The sequence below is a fragment of the Patiria miniata genome, unplaced genomic scaffold (genome assembly GCF_015706575.1).
Source record: "Patiria miniata isolate m_02_andy unplaced genomic scaffold, ASM1570657v1 HiC_scaffold_3, whole genome shotgun sequence".
Classification (NCBI taxonomy): Eukaryota; Metazoa; Echinodermata; class Asteroidea; order Valvatida; family Asterinidae; genus Patiria; species Patiria miniata.
The window spans coordinates 37,581,125-37,601,777 of NW_024037069.1; the positions used below are offsets into that span (position 1 = coordinate 37,581,125).

A 20,653-nucleotide genomic window follows, 5' to 3' on the forward strand; every position below is an offset into this window, starting at 1 on the left:
CAATTTGACATCTCAATACATGCATAGCATAGAAGCCCTACAAGCACAGATATAACTTACCGACAGTCCAGAGAACTCCATGTTATCGGCGTGGTTCAAAATCACCCTCGCCATCTCGGTGTCGGAATAGCTGAAATCTTCAAGTCTTCGAGGAGGTTGCAGACGATGCAGGTCCGCTATGGAGGAATTCAAGGCCAGTGCCACGGACACGATGCCGTCGTGCGTTACCGGGACCATGTTATGACTGAACGGGAAAATGCTGTTGTAGTAGTCGTAATGCTCTGGCAAAGGTTTCTGTGAATTGCATCAAATGAAGCATAACCTTCAAAGTTCTCACAGTGTAAGATCATAATCATTATAAAATGCGAACTCGGGTTTTGTAGACGTAGTTATCCAAATCATATTTTCGAGATAAAAAAAATGGAGAGAACGGTTGGTTGTATTCGAGGCAAAAGTAATTTTCCTCGTAGGCTTGTATCATCACTAACCTTCAAAACGTTGATTAAATTTTAATGTAACATTAAATTTAATCAGAATTGTGCGCATCTATAATATATGGGGAGTTTTTCTCTCTTCTTTTTGGGATAAATCCCGTTTATCAGTTGAATATCTGCAATGATTTCCATTTTTGTTCATACCTCTTACAAAAGATATATTAAAACGTAATTTTAATTCTCTTACGAAATATTTTTTTTAATTTACGTGTAGACTATTTCCAGAGAAAAAAAACCACATGACCATACTTGTATAATGATATTATATTCCAGAGCTCTTATCTGTAGTAAAACTAGGGCCTTATTTCATAAAATCGTGTATCAAATTCTAGGCCAAGCAAAAATCAGCTAAGAACTCATGTGCTACAATCCTGGCCAAATCTCGCTGGGCCCCTTGCCCCGCACAATGTTGTCTCTCATTGCGCGGTAGTGTGCGCTCCATCAGCTGAGGAGAACAACATTGACCGGGGGAGCAGGGGAGTGGGTGAGTGTGGCAGGCTCAGGAAGTACCCCAACCATTTTGGCCGGGATTGTAGATAAATGTGGCCAAGATCAAAATGGCGAACGTATACCACTCCGTTGAAGTCCAGCTCTGGTAGACCCTGGGAGCGATGTTTGACGTTGAAATGTAGGGATAAATCAACAGCAGAGATGATCTCCTCTTCCGTACAAGGCTCGATATCTGACGGTGTGCCGACCAGCCACCATTCAAAGTTGGCCCAGTCCGGCGGTATCAAGACGTACTTGGCACCGGTCAATCCGGCCAAGTAAGCCTGCAACACGAATCTCGCATTAGGGAAAAGATAACGAGTGTTTTACTCCCAAAGAGTGTACATTCACTCTATCTAATGGGACCAAACGTTTTAGGGGGTATCTTATTTAAATTCAGTTCGAATAAAGGCGGTCTTCACTCGAGTTTCCACTGGATGATTTTGTTTTATTCAGTATTTCAATCTAAACTTAGAGTGATTTTCACACTAAATCGTCGATAGTTATTAGTTTCACTCTATGGAAATGAGAGGTTGTGCTATATGGTTTTGCTTCAAATAGAGAGCTTGGCAATTAACGGATAGGAAAGGCGCTATGATTCATGACTGCCCGTAATGACAGGCCATGTCCTGTCATGTGAAGTTGTGATGACATCACGAACCTTTTTAACAATTCAAAATGTCAACACAAAGGTTACCGTTGCTATAGTTACGCCTTACACTGAAGTCAGCGACATTTTCATGAGAATAAGGAGATTCCCTTGTATATAGAAGATCTGAAGCAGGCTCCTCCCCGTTCCAAATGAGGGCAAACATTTTTATGGCGATACGTTACCCAAGAATTCCGCGCTGGTAATCACCACTTCGCGCATAGTATTGTCAACAAAATGAACGAAACTCTCTTAGCCAAGTGGTCCAAGTTTCAAGAATATTTGGGCAAGCACTACCCTGCTAGTCCTTGAAATACGTTAATTATTAGCGTGGAATTTTCTTCGCTTTTCTAGGTCTGTTGAGAGGGATTCTTCGGTGCATAGCCAAGGATTCGGGCCCATCTCTTAAGCCTCCTTAAGCATCAATATGTCCATGAACTCACCTGACAGAAAAAGTTCTGAGTCGCCAGAATGCTTGAAAATCCGGTATATATGATTCTGACATCTTGGCGCTAGAATCAAATCAAAGATAAAGTGCAATATTATTGTTCTAACAAGAAGGGTAACACAATTTTTCCAAAGGTCGGTTATGACATCTTGTTTCAAGTGGACATTTTCATTGCTAATTATACTCTTCTATGTCTGGTTTTGCATTCCCGATTTTCTATTTCCAGCTTAATAATAGAACTCACAATTGTAATTGAAATATCCGGGGAAATCGACGACATTTAAAATCATACGAATGAAATACCTTGAGGTTTTGAAGATGCACTTGCAACAAATTGATGTTTTTGATTCCTTCAGATGCCACTATTTCGACCTCATCAGCCTCTAAAATCTCACGGAAGTCCTTCATATGCTATGGAAAAAAAACTTGGAATTATTTGATATTTTGGCGCTCCATACAAAACAAATGATATGGCAAGTCTTTGGTGACAGGTGTAAATCGCCAATCATTGAACAACATAACGCCACCAAAATGAACAATGTGTCATAAAGAAAACTATTATGTTTCTTTTCGCTGTACAGATGTCATGGGGGATGACTAAAATCAGATTTCAAAAACGTAGAAATTCGAAAAGCGGGTTGGAGGGGGGGGGGGCTGCTGGACACCACATGACACTAGATGGCGCTGTACATGAGACAGATGTACATCTTATGTATACTGACACCCCTTAACCTTACATTAAAACGGCGCATTAAAACATTTTGTACTTTTCTACCTTTCTTCAGTACTATTGAATACATTTTGTTTTGGGGGAAGTTAAAAAAATACCTCAAAATTCGTTTTTTGGGGTTTCTAACCACGAAAAGGTGGGGATAATCCAATTGCCCCTTGGCCAAAAAAGTGGGAGGATATATACCCCCATCCCCCGGGATTTACGCCCCTGTAGCGCAATCGCTGCATGCGTATGATTTAATGAGATGTTTGTTGACCGCTCATAATCATATTCATAATTTGTTCTGAGTGCGAAGGAAAGTTTGGGTAAGTACGACACAATTGGTAAGAATATCTCTTTGTGTGAAAAATAAACCGTCTCTATGTTTTAATTTCCCCTTTTTTCACTACAATCTTATAAAGTCAAATAGAGTTATCAAATTTTTGAGTAAATATGCAACACAGGCAGGAATATTACTTTGTGCTTAAAGTTTCGCTGTATTCGTGAATGCAGTATTTTTTATTCCCCAAGAGCAGATTACTGGATGGTCTTCATTGCCAACTAAAATTAACTCATGTAAGGCATTATTTCCTTGTACCTTGTACAACTTTTTTTCTCCAAGAGATCATATACCAGCGTGATATGCCCAAATAACATCAATTAAACGATACATCTTTACATCCAACATAGACGTAATGATGAGCATTCTCACGTTTTGAAAAGCGGCATTCTCCTCGAAGATGAATGCGATACGCCTCCATCCCATCTCCCTTATAAATGCTGCCACAGCCAGTAATCGGGACCTGTCACTCGTGTCGGCTATTACGGTGTACGGGTGCGCGGTGCGATCTGCTAGCGCTGGGCTTGATGCTACACACATCTGTCAGTTAAGAATTCATCATAAATGAAGTATTCTAAATCTCGGTTTCGTCTCTGGCTTCGGCTTCACCGTTCTTGTCCAAAACATAGACAAATTCTAACATTTTGGGATGATTTTATAAAGGCTCCAATGTTTCTGAAGCAGATTAGGCCAATACGAGTTATTAAATAGTTTTAAACACTAACCGTCGATAATACAATTCCTTCTAGAAATGGTACTTAAAACATTAGAAAGACACTAAAATGTCTCCCCAATAACCAACATATCCCTAAATGTGTGTTTTGCCGGCTTCAAACGCTCTTTTCAAGACCGATTGGAGTCTGGATGCTGATAATTACCCGAGCTGAAAGTCTCATTCGTAAATACCTTTTCGGTCAAAAAAAGTCAAAACAAGTCAAAAAGTAAAAATTTCCAACGTTTTTTCTTTCAATAATTTTACGTCACGTTTTTCAAAACACCCCTGTAGCTATATTATGGCAGTGTCCATGTCGTAAACAACTCCTTATATGGAGAATGTATTTGTGCCGGTGTAGTCAGAATTTAGGACTATGAAATCAGACTCACTAGTAATATTGCGCATGCCTACGTGTGCATTGTGAACGTTCAACCGATAAAACGGAAAAAATGCTGGCACTGATCTGACTTAAAACGGCCCAACTAGCAGCTGACTATATAGGTGTAGTCAACTCGGTGCAAGGTTTACCATATTCTAGTCAAATCTGATTACTTTTTGAAGAATGGGATTCTTGACAGCTTGAAATCACCTGAACGATGTTGAATCTTGCCGCTACCTTGTTGACTATGATTGCCTCCTGAGGTAGGAGTGGTCCCCATATGATTGGTACCGCTGCTCCGGAGTAGGCTAGATTGTAGAGTATTCGCAACCCTTCCTCCGGATCAGCTCTCTACAAAGAATATTATTAGGGACACGGGAGACTGAGGTGCGTGAGTGTCACTACACTCATGAACACGTATGTTTCATTATTGGGATAATCTATTGAATTCTTAGCCTAATCCTAACCGTAACTTCTTCCAATACATTGCAACACCTGCACCTATAACCCTTACCCTATTTATTTAATTCTAGCCATAATCCCACACCTATCACGTCAATCAAACTGATACTAACTCAGTTCAATTTAGTACAACATTTATTTCTATCCAACATCAACCAAAATGCAATAGCTTGTACATTGAGGGAAATCAAAATAAATCATGCATGGGAAGGACAAACATAATACAAGTATAACTTACAAGAAAGCTTGTCAATGGCAGGTGCTAAAAGAACACTTAACACTCAAACGCAATCAATTGGAACCAACAAACATGCTATTGTAAGTAAAATCAGAAAATATAAATGCTACCAAACATATAATTAATTAACAATACAGGAAAAATAACTACAAAAATTGGAAAACAGGGATGAAAAGTGTAGATTTCAATATTATGAATATAAGGTATATTCAGGAAAAACAGGGTGAGATAAAGGCATACATGTACTTCCAAAAGCGAAGCTTGTATATGGAAAGCCTTCATTATACAGAAAACAAATATCATGCACTGGGAAAGACGGACAAGACAAAGCCAAAACGGGACAAATAACACCAAATGGAACTATAAAGGAGTCAGCTAATAGCTTGAAGGAATCAAACATACTAGATATAAGGAGCAAATGGCAAAAGAAGTGGAAAACAGAGGCAAAGAGAGATGAGAGTAAAGTATGATTTAAACAGGCCCAAGGATGGTTTGGTCGGATCGACTCATCGATGGGGTTCCATACACGAGGTCCATGATACCTAAGGGTGTTCATGGAAAAAGATGTGCGAGTGAAAGGCAGGTAGAGATTATTACGGGACCCAGTGAAATTACTGTAAATTTCGTGTAAAGTGGTGAAAAAAAGAGGAAAATACTTGAGGAAGTAGACCATAGTACATGACAAGACCCGTTTGCTGTTTGTTAATGTCAAAGAGTGTCAGAGTGTTGAGACGAGCGAAAGATGGTGCAGTGTGTTCACGAGGGTGAGAAGTAGTACAGATTATGAGGGCTCGTTTTTAAATAATAGCGAGGGAATTTCATTTAAATAATGGCGAGGGAATATCATTTATTCGTGCTTGTGCGTGCCCAGACTGTGGTATGGCAAGATGAGTGTGTTATATTATTGGGTGATTAGTGTTGAAGATGGAAGGAAATAACGAAGTTTGGACAGAACACCAATATTTTGAGAGATGACATTGGAAATTGAAGAAATGTGATCACAGCTTGCCATTAATAAACACACCCAGAAATTGAACAGCATGAATCGTTGTTATTGGGTAATTGTGTGTTTTTAATAACAGGTGCTGGGAAAACTCTGTGATCTACTGGATACCATACATTTGGTCTTGCATGAATTCAATGACAGCTTGTTAGCTCTAATCCAAACAGCTTTGGTGTAAATGGTTTAGGCCAATTTATTTCTCAGTGTGCAAGAGCTGACGTTTTCTTTTCATGATAGCAGCACTCCTGCAGCAGGACAGGTGCAGCGCGCGATTTAAATGCGCGCTCTCTTACGTAAAGGCCCTGTCACACTGTCTGCGATCTTATATGCGCTCTCACTGCGTCCTTGAAAAATAGCTGGGGGCCTGTCACATTATATGCGATCTCAAAGGAGACCTTACGGCGACCAAAAATATTTGATAAATTTAACAATCGCAGCGAGGACGCAAGAAAATGACAACTTTTTGTCTCAAAGAAGCTCAAGCTACGCTCATACCGTGCTCTTCCTGCGCTTACGATGCGCCCAACTCGCTCTCTATGCGCCCCTATCAAGCTCAATTACTCGATCTAGTCGCTGCCGCTGCGCTGTCACTGCGTTCACACTATGCTCTGCTCGCTGTTGATACGTCCTAGTAGCTCGCGTCGCGCTCTCTATTCGACCAAAATACGCTCATGTGACGTCACTTGCGCTGTATAAATACCACGACAAAACGGTCAACACACAGTCCAGTTTCAAAATTATTCTACAAGTTCATCGCAGTCGACTTACTTTCTCATGGAGACTACATCGACTGCCTTGCGCCTATAGGCTGCCTCAATGCCACTTCAATGTCGCACGATTCACGCTCGCACAGCGCCCGAGATGCGTCATTACGGCGTCCTGGCCAGGGCGCAGAGGTGTTGCGATTGTTTTGAGCATGTTCAAAGACCTTGGCGCTCATCGGAGACCATTAAGACCCTCTGGCGCCCATCTGGCAACCTATGTAGTTGTCGCTGCGATGTAGTAGTTGTTTTTGCGCCCCAGCTATTTTTCAAGGACGCAGTGAGAGCGCATAATCGCAGACAGTGTGACAGGGCCTTAACGTTTTGTATCACGCCAAGTTGCATATCTGATTTCCCCGCAGGGTGATTCCGTGTCAATGGGTGGTTGATTATTCTTTGTTTTACCCCATCAAATATCTGTATGCAGTATTACAAACGAAATTTGAGATAATATGTACTGCATTGGTAGGGAAAATGTGTCTTCTGTACTCTGAAGATAATGAAGTTAATGATGATGCAAGGTGAATATAGGTTTCACTCTTTTCCATAGCTCGACTTCCCCTCCCCGCCCTTTGTTTTTCTAATTTAATTACCACACCTGGGCCGAAAATAGTGTTATGCAAATGTTCCTCGTCTTCGTCGAAGGGATTTCTTTTATGTAAAGTATTTCCATAGTTGGTAGTTCACATTAATGTTTTGATATTTAAGTGGGTGGATGTTAACGCAATACAGCCTTGGGCAGCAATTACAAAGGCAGTTGCAAATTAATCATAAGTGAAATGTAATGAAAACAGAACCACCCAATTTTTTATGCGACTTTTTAAGGCACGAGAGTATAATTATTTGATTTGACAACATAGGTTGTACATAGGTCCTGACAGAAGCTTAGGTAAGGGGTATCTTATATCTCCGTGGCTGCTGTTGAAATTAAAAACAAATGCCTTTTGTGTGACTCGAATCGTTTTAATCAGACATGAAGATTAATTCGGCATCCAGAGCTGGCCTGTATGCCACATGATCGTAAAAGAAAAACTGCCACAATTGGTGTGCTCGTTTAATCATACATTTACAAAGGTGGATAAACGTGTGAATTATTGTAGGCCACGTACTTGATAAATTTAGGAAAGATATGAGAACTTACATATATTCCTGTGGGGGTCTTATTGAGCATCGAAAGAAGGGGCAGGCGTTCTCGTCAGTTACCTTTGTCGTGTGTGTTTTTCTTATTGGGTCGCACGCGATATGACAATGTTTGAGAGGTGGGCTGTCCGTTCAGATTGTTCTGCTATGTGTTGCACTATCCAATAGGATTTATATAAGGAGTGTAAAGGGAATACACAATGTTTTAAGTTTTGTGTTCATAGATTCTTGAAAAACCAAGAAAAAAAACACGTTCTTGTAGTCTGGTTCCCCGACCCCGCTACAAATGATTTCTTTTATGTAAAGTATTCCCATATTTGGTAGTTCACATTAATGTTTTGATATCTAAGTGGGTGGATGTTAACGCAATACAGCCTTGCGTAGCAATTACAAAGGCAGTTGCAATTTAATCATAAGTGAAATTTAATGAAAATAGAACCACCCAATTTAATGAGACCTTACATATAGCCTAAAGGCACGAGAGTATGATTATTTGATTTGACAACATAGGCTGTATATAGGTCCTGACAGCGGCTAACGTAGGGGGAATCTTATATCTCAGTGCATGTTGTTGAGATTGAAAATAAAGGCCTTTTGTGTGACTTGAATCGTTTTAATCAGACATGAAGATTAATTCGGCATCCAGAGCTGGCCTGCATGTATGCCACATGATCGTAAAAAGAAAAGGAAAGATATTTAGAACTTAAATATATTTCTTTGGGGGTCTTATTGAGCAGCGACAGAAGGGGACGTTATCGTCAGTTAACTTTGTCGTGTGTGTTTTTCTTGTCGCACGCGATATGACAATGTTTGCGAAGTGGGATGTCCTTTCAGATTGTCCTGCTATACAGGGTGAGTAAAAAAAAACACCCGAAACCCAAATGTCGGGACTATTGTTTTATTGAAGTTCTGCATGTAGCGCGTTCAAAATCTAGGATCTATTTACTTTTCAAGTTACGGAAATTTAAACACAACCACCGTTTTAAAGTTCTGTCAACGGATCACAAAAAAAGGTGTGCGTTCTTTCAGCAAAACGAAACAATTCACACACATCCAAGAACACTGAACATTTTGTGATCCGTGGACAGAACCTTAAAACGGTGGTTGTGTTTAAAATTCCGTAACTTGAAAAAAACATAAGTGATTTGAATGATTCTTGTACTAAAAGAAAGCTTATGAATTGGACTTTCGTATCCTAGATTTTGAAAGTGGTACATGCAGTACTTCACTCAAACAATGGTCCCAACATTTGGGGTTCGTTTTTTTTTTACTCACCTTGTATATGTGTTGCAATATGATTTTCATAAGGAGTTAAAAGGAAGAGGTATAGCAATGTGGCATTTGGAACATATGGGCCCAAATGTCTAGCTGTTCTAACAATCTAGGCATTTTTATGTAGCATGCACGATATGAGACGGAGGGAACCCACCACCCTCCTTTGTGTTGGTCATTGTGTTACCAGAATCTCAGGGATTCTTTTGAGATATCTAGGGGGATGTGTTAGGTAACAATAGTCTAGGGTTGGCATAGGGTATAGGGAGATTGGGGGTACCCCTTCGTCTCATATCAAGCTGGGCATAAATCTAGGGATTGTTTAGGATGGGTTAGGACTGTGGTACTCAGTATTTGGTTTATAGTGTGTAATAAATTCTGTGGTAACAACGACAGCTCTCCCCCTTTCAGTCCCACTCGAGGCAAGTACCATCCCTGTGGCAACCTCTCTCTCTCTCTCTCCCCCTCGCTCAGAAGTTAGGGGAAAGAAAAAAAGATGAGTTCCCCTCCAGATAATGAGGCCTCCTAATTGCCCCCTGTAAACTGAACACAAGTAACCGCGACAACATCTAGTCTTTAGCAGTGGCAAAGTGTCCGATTTTCCGAGGTGATTTTTATAATCGCTTTCTGTTTTAACGGTATCTTATGTAAGATTATATGCATTATTTATCCATTCGTGTGAATGTGTTTTGGTAACTGACAATTAAGTTTTTCACAGAATAGGCCTACCTAAAATAAAATGAATATTTTGGTGTTAAATAGTCTTGTGAACGCTTTAGGAACGCCTCGGAGAGGTGTATTTTCCAATTAAGAAAAACCTTTTAAGTTAGATCTCAGGGCCTGACGTCTCGTTCCTAGAAGATTATTTATCAAACTTGCCTTGGAGACAGATTCTTCTAGGATCGAAATTTCAAAACAGATTCTCTGCAAGGATCGAAATTTCAGACCTTCTGACTTCTTCTTTCTTTCAAATGCCAATAAAGTATAGCTAGAATATATATGGTCAAATATGACTTACCCCAGTCCAATTCCACCTCATGCTGAGATGGTAGCCATCTAGAATCCCATCCAAGCTGTTGACGTGATCTAGTGTTACCTGCGCCACCTCTTGTTGCATTCCTATGGCAGGGCTGCCCGGGAAAGCGAACAGGCCGCCCATGTGAATCACGCATTTCCCGCCAAATGTTGCGTTGTGCGTGTTGTTACATCCTGCGGACCCGTGTGGCGTGAACGCGGCGAGAAAAAGCCCGAGTGCCGCGGTGAAAGATATTAGTTGAAAGACACGCATCATTGGGAATGACAAAACGTACGACAGCACTGCAAAAAGATGTTTCCAAAAAAGATGAATATTTTATTCTGGTCCATGGCAATATCTGTAGCAGCGATTTCATGTCACGCTGCACGCAATTCAGAAGCGCGCTAATGAATGGGCCATAAGGAACTTGATCAGTAGATAGTTCACGGATTGGACATGCAAACTCTGGGGGTTGGCATATTGAATGCACTCTTCTTGTTAAGATGTCTGAACGTGATCTGTGAAGTATGCGCGCGCATAGACCAGTTCATGTATAAACTCAAATTTATGCGCATGTGCAGACGCACCCATCGGAGACTAAAATACACTCGACTGCAAAAAAAAATATGAGGACCAGCAGTTATCTTGCATGTAATATCTTGTATTAAGCATTTTGCTCGTGTCTAAAAACGAAGTTCTATTTTTACAGAAATAATGTTCATGTCTTCGTGCATGCATAAACAAATGCCAGTTGACGCACATGATCTGAGCCTTTTACATCTAGTGTCGTTAGACTACAACAAATTTGCCGACAAATCACCCGAGTTAAAAAAGTTGACAGGATTGTTAAGCTCTGGCAGAAGCTGCTACATGTCACTTGGTGGGTCGGTCTGTCTGTATGGTGTTACACATGTGCCATCGGCGTCGCAGTTTTCGGCTTCGCATTTTTTCAGTTCTAGCAGTGATCATTTTGATCGATTTCATGCAAGACTTCTGGCAAGACTTCTTGCAATACGGCCACAGCTTATTGTGCACTCGTACTTGTTTCCAGGTCACCCGGCCTCCGTAAAATTGAAGAGCTGAGGGTGGGGGGGGGGGGGGGGGTAGACTGTTTCCCAGGGAACCAGACTAGGGAAAGGCTGGTCAGTATCTTCCTATAGGTGGCGTCGTCCAAAGCGGACGCGTCGTTAACGGGCACTGTCAGACAATAATTGGCGCTCTTTATCTGGGCACGTTTGCCGACAGACGCACAATTTCATTAATAGGTTTTTTTTTGGGGGGGGGGTTCCGACTTCCGTTACACCCACATATACACCCCTTTTGCGACCGTGTTCGCATCGATTAATTAATTGTAGGCGCAATCACATTCAGACATGCGAATTCTATGGCATGCAAGTTTGAACATTTAGTCCCGAAAGTGAGATATCTATATTTCCAATAGAGATATCTCTACCCCTACCAAACTCGATCCCGCTTTTAAAATTGTTTCAGTAAATCTAATATTTTGTTTTGGCAATTTTTTTCCACAAATTTTGATCTATACCATTCTGTGAATTAGACTATGGAATATCCCCCTGCACCGCTTTAGGTTTTTTTTTCATGCAAAACAAGACTGCGTCTTGACCTCGAAATTCTGACCAAATTCAGCGGACGTCTTCTATCGGTTCTTCGGTAACACGCTCTTATATTACAAAAACATAGCAGCCAAATTAACCAATCAACAGCTTATAGTCCACATTTCTAATCTGAATGACGTCACAAATTCTAAAATCGACGCCGATTGGCTGGCGCGTGGGGTCGCATAAATTTGTCTGCTCGCAAATCACATGCTGGTTACGGAGAGGGCTCCCCTGAACATCTGTGAATGGCATGAACAATGTGTTATGGGCAATGAAACACTCAATAGAGGGCGCTTTATTAACAGAGCGGGAGAGCTTCGAAACTGTTAGTCGACTAATCGTAGAATTAAGGTGTTCAGTTATTTTTGATTCAGCATGATACTACTGTATATTTTTTTTCTTTTTTAATTAACTCATAACAACGATGATTAGTTAGGCCTACTCGTTGTTACAAGAAATGATCAATACACATGTACTTACAGATTTTATTCCCTATGTTGCTTTTGCATTATGTTTGTGAATTTTAAAATGAAATTGTTAATTTGTGAATAAATATAATTGTAGTAAAAAAAAAAATTCTATTGAAACATTTGTTGCGTACATTTCCATAGGTTCTCAGCACTATACAGCGATATAGGCACTGACACAATTTTACTCCTTTTTGTAATAGGCTTATTTTGTACGCCCCTTAAAATACCATCAAGGTATACTCATTTATACTCCTGAATTGATATCGAGAGGCAATTGTAGTAAAGTGTCTTGCCCAAGAACGCGAGCACCAAGCTCCCCGTCAGGGTTCGAGCCCACGTAACACGGCTGCACCGTGTGAGTTGAACATCGTAACCACCACAGCGCTCCAAACTGATATTAGAGCTGAACGATAACCCCACGGGCTCAAAGATTGACATCACTGGGAAATCCCTAGATCCCATTTCATCAGTTCAGCACAGGCAGACATGAGTAGATATGAGTAAACATAGTCAGTTTATGCCCACATATAACCCGGCAATGAAGCAGAGACGAACCTTGAACTCCAAATCACAATACACTGGTATCCATTGTACAGGTTAGTACATGTACGTAGGTCTTCTGCAATCGTTGAATAAAAAAGGGCTTCGTTTTTCAAGTCTTTCAGTACCTGTACGGCACAATCGTTAGCTTTGTTGTTGCTCAGTGCTGTGGTAGTGAAAGCCTAAACACTGCAATAACAAGGTAAGTCATAATAAGGTGGACTTTATATTAAAACACGTATGTACATTTGCATGAACATGTACATGTATACGTACATTTTATTTACATGCGGAATGCACTTTATGAGCACACCCGTTAATGTGGTGTACGTGTACATGTCATTGGCGATGGTAAACTGTCCATAGTCCAAATGTATACACCCTATAAACGCTGTCAGTGTTGGGGCAACAACAATGGTGTTGGCACTTATATGGCTGACAGAATTTGCTTTGGGAAAGAACAGCTTGGGGAAACAACATAAATTAACGGTCAAGGGACGTACGTCATAAAGGTATTGTCATGTATTTTATAAGTTGTGAGAAACTGGATTAGGAAAAGGATTGTGTGGTCATGGACTTTGCCCCGTGATTAATATCATAATATTATGACTGTTTGCCGAAGTGCAAGGTTATACCGCTTTGAAGTATATGATGTATACATGACCAATTACCACCTTCTTTGGTCAGGTCGTATATTAATCAGCAAAAAATGTATGATGTCAATGCTCTGTAGTTCTAAATATAGACTATGACAAGATGGCCAGATCGCCTATGTAGCCGTCCGCGATTAATCGATTGCCCAAGCCTTATGTATGTTCGCCTATATCCGAGCATGTACATAAAATGGCCGCTCACATATACGCGCCCGTATGTGGACTCGTGTCGATATGAAATAAAGCTTCGGCTTGTGCTCAGTATAATGAGTCAACAACATTCTTTATGCTAATGGAGCATCTCGTATTTTTTTGGGCAAATTTTGTTTCACAGATTTTATTTCTGTTAATCCGTGATGCATTATATGATAAACGGCATTGTTCTGATTACTTATTACAATGTTTCAATGGTTAATATTTGATGCGCATACAGGTTACATGTTGACAGTTTACATATTAAAAAAGACGTATGAAAATGACAAAAAAGTTAACTCAAACCGATGAGCAAATACTAGGCCTCGTCAGTTGGCTTATTGTCAAAAATAATGTCCCACATGCAATTTCGGGATTAATGAAACATTTCAAAAACCAAATAAACTTGATGCCATATTTTCCTACCACAGAAGAGCGTTTTCTGGATATTGCATGGGTTTTTTTTAGCTGAAGTGAAGAATACACATTTGAATACCTATTTCCCCTGATCCCTTGTTGGTGGGGAAAGCCTCAGTTATCAAGACTTTTTGTAGCAGAGAAACAATTTTGAACAAACTTTCTCTTTAGGGTCGGGACGCCTTTCATAATTTGGGGGTGGGAAAAATAAAATTGCAAGAAACTACAATATTAATCCAAACTCATGCCGGTGGGGCAGGAAATTATGTCCCCCGCACAACGGTCCAGGACAGAATTCCCTTGGGAAAAGTGTCCCCAAGCTAAGGGATTCTGTCCTTCCCGGGGAATTCCACTGATAACACTGATCGAACTTATCTTTATTAATGGTCCTCATATTTCTCATTATGATTCTCGTAATGTTTCTTGATGACCAACAGGAGTGATTTATCGTTCGTTTTCTTTTATTTTTGCTCCACTTTGGAGAACTACCTGTTTGGTGCACAGGTGCGCAAACTGAGCGGGAGACTATAGTTAAAGAACATCTCAAACCTCTGATTTATTTAAAAGAGTTGGTGAACCGATCGCTAATTTTGCTCTTCTTCTGATGTTTTGCCCTTCTTTCCATAGTTTTCTTACTGATGCAGTAGGCAAGAATCAGCTTTGACAAAATGTCTACTAATGAGGTACCAAACCCGGTAAGTGGGAGTGTTTCGGAAAATTTTATTGGGACAAACTCTGATGAAGTATGGAGAAAGGTCCCAACACATATTGAAAGTTCTTCAGGATGGCTTCAGATTTGAAATAGGCTTCGGACAACTGGGAATACCTTAAATCCTTATCAGGCTCAGACATTTTTTGTAAATCTCGTCTTCATGATTATATTTTTGGTTTAAATTTTCAGAGGGGACACGTTTAAAGTCTATTTAAATATTAAACTAGGCTAGCAAATATTGTCATCAGGAATAAAGACAGATCAAAGATTTTTGTTCAACCGTTTGAACTTTCCACGACTCATAATAAATAATAAAGAAAATAAATACATAAATAAATGATAACATATTTTTCAAAAAGTAAAAGTATGCCTGAATAAAAGGTAATGTAACATATTTATTGTTTGAGAGAATAAAATCATGGTTGTTTAATTAATATTTTTTTTTATGTAGACCTTGCCCCGAAACAAAAATCAAAATTTTGAAAATGTTACAATGCACCTAGTCAGTTTCCCTCACCGGTCTATTGTGAAATCAAATAATACTTTTAGTTACCTAGTGAACGGAACAACACAAGACGAACAATTCTCGGATGTGTAAACCAAATTTAATATATTTTTTCATTCTTGAAAATTGTTTTAACTTTCTTGGAAAAGTTAACCCGAAACGTGTGCAGGGAAAATATTAAGTTTTGTTATGGTTTCTGTTGTTTGGGTGTTTGCTGGTTTATATATTTTCTTCTGCATATTTTCTTGTTGTTGTTGTTGTTGTTGTCGTTGTTGTCATTGTTGTTGTCGTTGTTGTCATCGTTGTTGTCGTTGTTGTTATCGTTGTCGTTGTTGTCCTTGTTGTCCTTGTCGTTGTTGTCGTTATTGTCGTTGTTGTCGTTGTTGTCGTCGTTGTTGTTGTTGTTGATTAATTTCGTTTTGTCCTGCTGCCATCTCAGCCACCCTACTATGAGGCCTTTGCCAAGCCTGTCTACCCAGGTGCACAGCTGGCCTACTCAGCCGCCACCGAAAAGGCCGAATCTGGTGTGCCAACAGTCGTCTCCTCTCCAGTCAGTAAACCATTTCCTTTATTTTACTCTTTTTTTTACATGTAGTATGACATTTAGGCATTTAGGCATGCCAAACGTCCTTTTTATTTTTTTAGCCTTATTATGATTAAAAAAACAAATTGTTGCCGAACATGAAGGTTCAGAGGGCGATCATCAACAATACCCAACGGATTGTTTACCAGAGACAGGGACATTTGAACCCCTTTGTCTCTTATCAACATATTTGTTATGAAGGTACTGCTAAAATAGTGCAACAAGGCCTTTAGATGACCAGTTGGAACTCAGAGAATAGACATGGATGTTGTTTGTGTACCAGTAGGGCCAGCAAATTGCCTATACCAGATGGTTTTAGTCATCGGGTATGTCCGAAACTGAGAGTTTAGAATCAAGTTTGACTACACGGGTAAACCTTTAATAGTCATGTTTAACAGTTACTTTTAAGGGAGTGTCGGCGTAGTCTTTTATACACAGTTTGCATTTCAGTCTACATTCTAATATATTTTTCATAGATCAACTTAAGTAAGATTGGGCCCTTGAACAATCCACGGAAAGGCAACGGAGTACAGGAATGGATGGGGCCCTCTCATGTGAATCCTTTGTTTAAACCCAAGGCAAAATTAAAGGCCAGTAAAGTTTCTATCTTATAGAAATTGTTTGTTCATTTTGTAGGCTCTACCATATTTGGGCATGATTCCCAACGGGATGAAGATAGGGAAGCTCATTGTGGTCAAACTCATCGTGAAGCCTAATCCTAAAAGGTAAATATCATCAAATCAAACCAAAATTGCTATTTCTCCAAGACACTGGAAGTTGTTAAGTGACATGGCAATGTGCTAAAAGCCTCCTCTTTATTCCGAAATTAGGATCTTGCACATGCCAGATGAAATAATGCATCAAACTTTCTGAGGTTGCTGTGTCAATCAAGATATCAACATTTACATTGTGTTCTTTAAGATCACTGTGGAAATGAAAGTTATATAATGGTCAGAAATCTAGATCTCCCCCACAGTACACCAAGTTGCAACAGTGTTGTAGGACTTGAGTCCAGCACTCGAACTCGAGTCGGACTCGAGTCGGACTCGAGTCACATTTTTCGTGGGAATTAAAAGGAAAACACATTTTGGGTCTAAACAACATTTACACACACAAGGTAAACTAAACACACTGGGATTAACTTAAAATACAATGGATGATTAAAAAATTGATTAGTTTGGTGAACAACTAAGAACAAGTGACTCCTGACTCGGACTCGGACTTGAGGTTTGTGACTCGAGACTTGGACTCGGACTCGAGGCTTGTGACTGGGGACTGGGACTCGGACTCGACGTTGGTGACTCGACTACAACACTGAGTTACAACATGGCAAAGGTCTCGATGCTACTTTGCTTTTACTTCAATACCAAATTCTTGTAAAATCCTATTCTCTTGGTAGGAATTTTGTATTGTTCGAGATAAACGGAGTTTCGAGTTATCCGAGTTTGAGTTAACGAGAGTTTACTGTACCTAGAAATCGTATAAAGGTACAAAATTATAGTTGTTTAATTGTTTGTATTCTGTTGATTATTTTAAAATCTAACATAGGTTCCACGTGAACTTCCAATGTGGCATGTGTTCCAACCCACGAAGCGACGTCGCACTACATTTCAACCCACGGTTTAAGGACAAGACGATTGTGTTGAACACCCTGCGCAACACCCGATGGGATTGGCGTGAGCAGAGGCCCAAGATTGGCTTCCCCCTCGTCCCGAACGGGACCTATGAGGTAAACATGTTGTGGTCTCGTGGTTAAGAGCATGGTCTGCGGGTAAAGCTGCAGGTTGTGGGTTCAAATCCAGCCTGGGGTCATGGTGCGTGTGCCTTTTGGCAAGGTTTTTTTCACGTTACTCATTGCTTCTCCCCACCCAGGAGAAAATGGGTACCTGTGACGGCAGAGATGGTTATTGTGATTGATTCTAACTGCTTTGCGCCGAAATGGCAGCATCGAGCTGTATACTCCCCAGGGAGCTGAGATTGTATTTGGAATGTTTCATGGGCCCAATGAGCAGGGGCAGCGCCTTGAGCACCAGTCCTGGTGGATACATGCGCTGTTTCAATAATAATAATTATTATTATATTCTATGCCAATTCTCACATAGCACATTTGAAATCAATGCACAATTAGATCTTTTTCGGTCATCCCCGCTCGCTCGGTCTGCACGGTCGAATAGTCGACCTCTCATTCATTCCAAATCTCCAGTCACATACGGTTAGGCTGTTATCATCCATTCACGTCATCCAACCAGAGCCGTCCGTGATTGGTCGATAGTTGTCATATAGACCGAAGTCACTGACAGCAGACGACCACTGATTGGTCACTGTTTGAAGGTCATGATATCTTGAATATTGACCAATTTACCAAAATTAGGATTATAATTTGAATTATACTGCACCAAAATTTAAATCTAATGATGGCTTTTTGAAATTGAAATTGGTAATTGAGCTCGACGATGTTCTGGAACGAAATTAAATTATCGTTCCGGGGAATGTGTGTGATATAAGCAGATAACACCCTCCTTTGAGAATCATCATTGTATGATTTGTGATTTTATGGATCAACAGAGAACCGTTTATTTGTTTACGTGTAGATCATGTTCCTGTGCGAGAAAGACAAGTTCAATGTCGCTATGAATGGCTTGCATCTCTTTGAATACAAACATCGTCTGCCGTTTCAAAATATCAGCGCTCTGGAGATTGCTGGCGATTGCGACGTCATCGAGGTCCAGTACAACTAAACAAGACTCGGAATTGGTTTGGTGAGCAATTTCCCTGGCAACGGCGGAGAGTGAGGCCTATCTGTAGTTGAACATTATTTAAACAGAGAGTAACGGATTATTTCACATTTGCGCGATTGCAGGATTTGAGTTCAGAAAGGCTCTTTTTGAAATCTTCGAAGTCTTGGATTTACAGACTTTACTGATTGAGTTATATTTCTGCGAAATGCTATTTTTCTATATATATTTGTTCCTGAGATAATATATTTGTTTGTGATTCAAGCTTTAATGTTTTTCCTGAAGCCAAGTTTTGTTTTCATTAAGATTTGGGATTTGTGATTCTAATTGTGATTGTGAAGATCAATGATTGTTCTGTAGCTCATGATGATAACTTGTCATTGTCAAATATTGTGATATCGGTAATTTCTGGTGTCTTTGTAATCCGTGATGTTGTAGTTGCAGCTCAAGCGACAAATGTAAAACAATTGTAAGGAAAGGAAAAGCATGGAGAAGGAAGTTCAGCATATTTGTTGAGCATCGGAATGGATTTTGCTTTTATATAGTGGTATTAAATGACAACAACAACGAAGGAAGTGGTCTTTCTCCATGGAGATTCCGCTTACCGCTTACAGTTCTTTCTGTGTACAGTAGTAAAATAAACAAACTGAAATTAACATTAAAACCGTTTTCCAATTAAAAAACGATATTATTTTATTTTCATTTACCCTGATGAAAATTTAATGTTTAAGCAATGTATGTATATTTTGTCTTTGAAATCTTGTTAATATATTTTTTATTTTGTTTTCCTTTTTTTGGCAGCAAAACGATTTTTGGCAGAATTTCACAAATTTTTGGATCACTTCTGGACTACACATTACATGAAAATTAGCTACTGCTGAATAAAGTAATGTTTTGATTATAAGGTATATTTTAATGTCAGCTTAAAATATTGCTCACTTTTGTTGGAAGTATACATGTATACTGGACTTTGTTTGATGACCGTATATATATATATATATAGAGAGAGAGAGAGAGAGAGAGCTTCATGATTATACAACTTCATAATGTATAACAGTTCATAATATCTTCCTCCATATTGCAATTTTAATGGAAACCGTTTGAGTTCTCGCAGTTGTTAAGTTCATTTAAGGCTTTGTATACTACTGCAGGCTTTGCGCTACTTTGTGCTAATATAGAAGCTTATCGATAAGTTTATGGTAAAGTATGAAGAGTGACAACTCAAGTATAGAATTAATTAATTGTGTTCACCTTAATTAGCTCCAGCTGTAATCGCGGTGCTTCATGTGGCTAAGTGGCTTAGTAGGCTTTGGGGTACTTAATAAAAATAGATCCGGAAATGTCCATACATGGTGGTGCAAAAAGAAGGAAACCAACTGTTGCCAGCAATTTTCACCTACTTGTTGTGCATATTTCAAAAATTCAATTAAATGGTAGTAAAATATTGATCTTTAAACGTAAGTGACGAAGAGACATTGCCAATTATGCGTATTTTGCCTCTGAGAATAATGTCATGTGCTAAACCTGTTTGTCCACGGACGGCAATATTCCATCCGCTTGACTACATATGAGCACCGGAGCGTAATTCAAAGACAAAAACACTACATTTCAAACAAGGCTGAGCGTTTGTTTGGCCACAACTTTGAATCCCCAAGAAACATTGGTAATTTAAAAGACAACACTCCGAGCATAGGGACAGAGGCCGAGAGTTCCGTATTGCGATGAATATCTTACTTAAACGTCATTTTCTGTTTCAAAATATTCTTATTCAAAGGTTGCAATTTAGTGACATTTTCAAACGCTGTTTTGTTTTGATCCGAAACATTAACTGTAGAGGTTTATTAGGATGATTTTCAATTTGAATAGTTTAATGAATATATACAGTTTGTATTTATATGTTTGCATGGCTTAAACGATTATATTCATTGTGCTTATGGTTATATTACTCCCCTTCATTTATTTGGTTACTTACCTCGGCACTCACACTAAGCAATACATGATTAATAGTTCAATTATTCTCGTCTAATTCCTGTATTTTATGGCTAGTACGATTTATACTGAAATAGTTTAACTCAACGATCGATGCGGATATTGTTTGGTTGTAATTACA

At 39.5% G+C, this 20,653-nt stretch overlaps 2 protein-coding genes across 4 annotated transcripts; one reads left to right on the plus strand and one right to left on the minus strand.

Annotated features, from left to right (window-relative positions):
- Positions 1–12: 12 nt before the first annotated feature.
- Positions 13–10,353, minus strand: LOC119736788 (gamma-aminobutyric acid type B receptor subunit 2-like). Its single transcript, XM_038210796.1, has 7 exons — positions 10,121–10,353; positions 4,437–4,577; positions 3,505–3,672; positions 2,384–2,491; positions 2,076–2,144; positions 1,067–1,267; positions 13–294 (listed from the first exon to the last, which is right to left on the minus strand). The coding sequence occupies exons 1-7, from the start codon at positions 10,259–10,261 to the stop codon at positions 13–15; spliced, it is 1,110 nt and encodes a 369-aa protein (XP_038066724.1). The 5' UTR covers positions 10,262–10,353.
- A 2,245-nt stretch (positions 10,354–12,598) lies between these two features.
- On the plus strand, positions 12,599–20,558 carry LOC119738842 (galectin-4-like). Of its 3 annotated transcripts, none has more exons than XM_038213813.1 (6): positions 12,599–12,802; positions 14,636–14,703; positions 15,665–15,775; positions 16,445–16,533; positions 17,357–17,537; positions 18,400–20,558. In XM_038213813.1, the coding sequence occupies exons 2-6, from the start codon at positions 14,677–14,679 to the stop codon at positions 18,544–18,546; spliced, it is 555 nt and encodes a 184-aa protein (XP_038069741.1). In that variant the 5' UTR covers positions 12,599–12,802; positions 14,636–14,676; the 3' UTR covers positions 18,547–20,558. The 3 variants fall into 3 exon arrangements, with proteins under 3 accessions (XP_038069741.1, XP_038069739.1, XP_038069740.1); XM_038213811.1 differs by lacking the exon at positions 12,599–12,802 and adding an exon at positions 12,809–12,948; XM_038213812.1 differs by lacking the exon at positions 12,599–12,802 and adding an exon at positions 13,136–13,258.
- Positions 20,559–20,653: the final 95 nt, after the last annotated feature.

What these genes read in the sequence shown, in the direction of transcription:
- LOC119736788 (XM_038210796.1), bottom strand. Translation starts at nt 10,261, where the DNA reads ATGGGCGGCCTGTTCGCTTTCCCGGGCAGCCCTGCCATAGGAATGCAA. An exon ending in AGAATGCCGCTTTTCAAAAC is followed by an intron (nt 2,492 to 3,504) that starts GTGAGAATGCTC and finishes TTTTTTCCATAG; the next exon opens with CATATGAAGGACTTCCGTGA. An exon ending in CTCAGAACTTTTTCTGTCAG is followed by an intron (nt 1,268 to 2,075) that starts GTGAGTTCATGG and finishes TTCGTGTTGCAG; the next exon opens with GCTTACTTGGCCGGATTGAC.
- LOC119738842 (XM_038213813.1), top strand. Translation starts at nt 14,677, where the DNA reads ATGTCTACTAATGAGGTACCAAACCCG. An exon ending in CTAATGAGGTACCAAACCCG is followed by an intron (nt 14,704 to 15,664) that starts GTAAGTGGGAGT and finishes CTGCCATCTCAG; the next exon opens with CCACCCTACTATGAGGCCTT. An exon ending in GTGAAGCCTAATCCTAAAAG is followed by an intron (nt 16,534 to 17,356) that starts GTAAATATCATC and finishes AATCTAACATAG; the next exon opens with GTTCCACGTGAACTTCCAAT.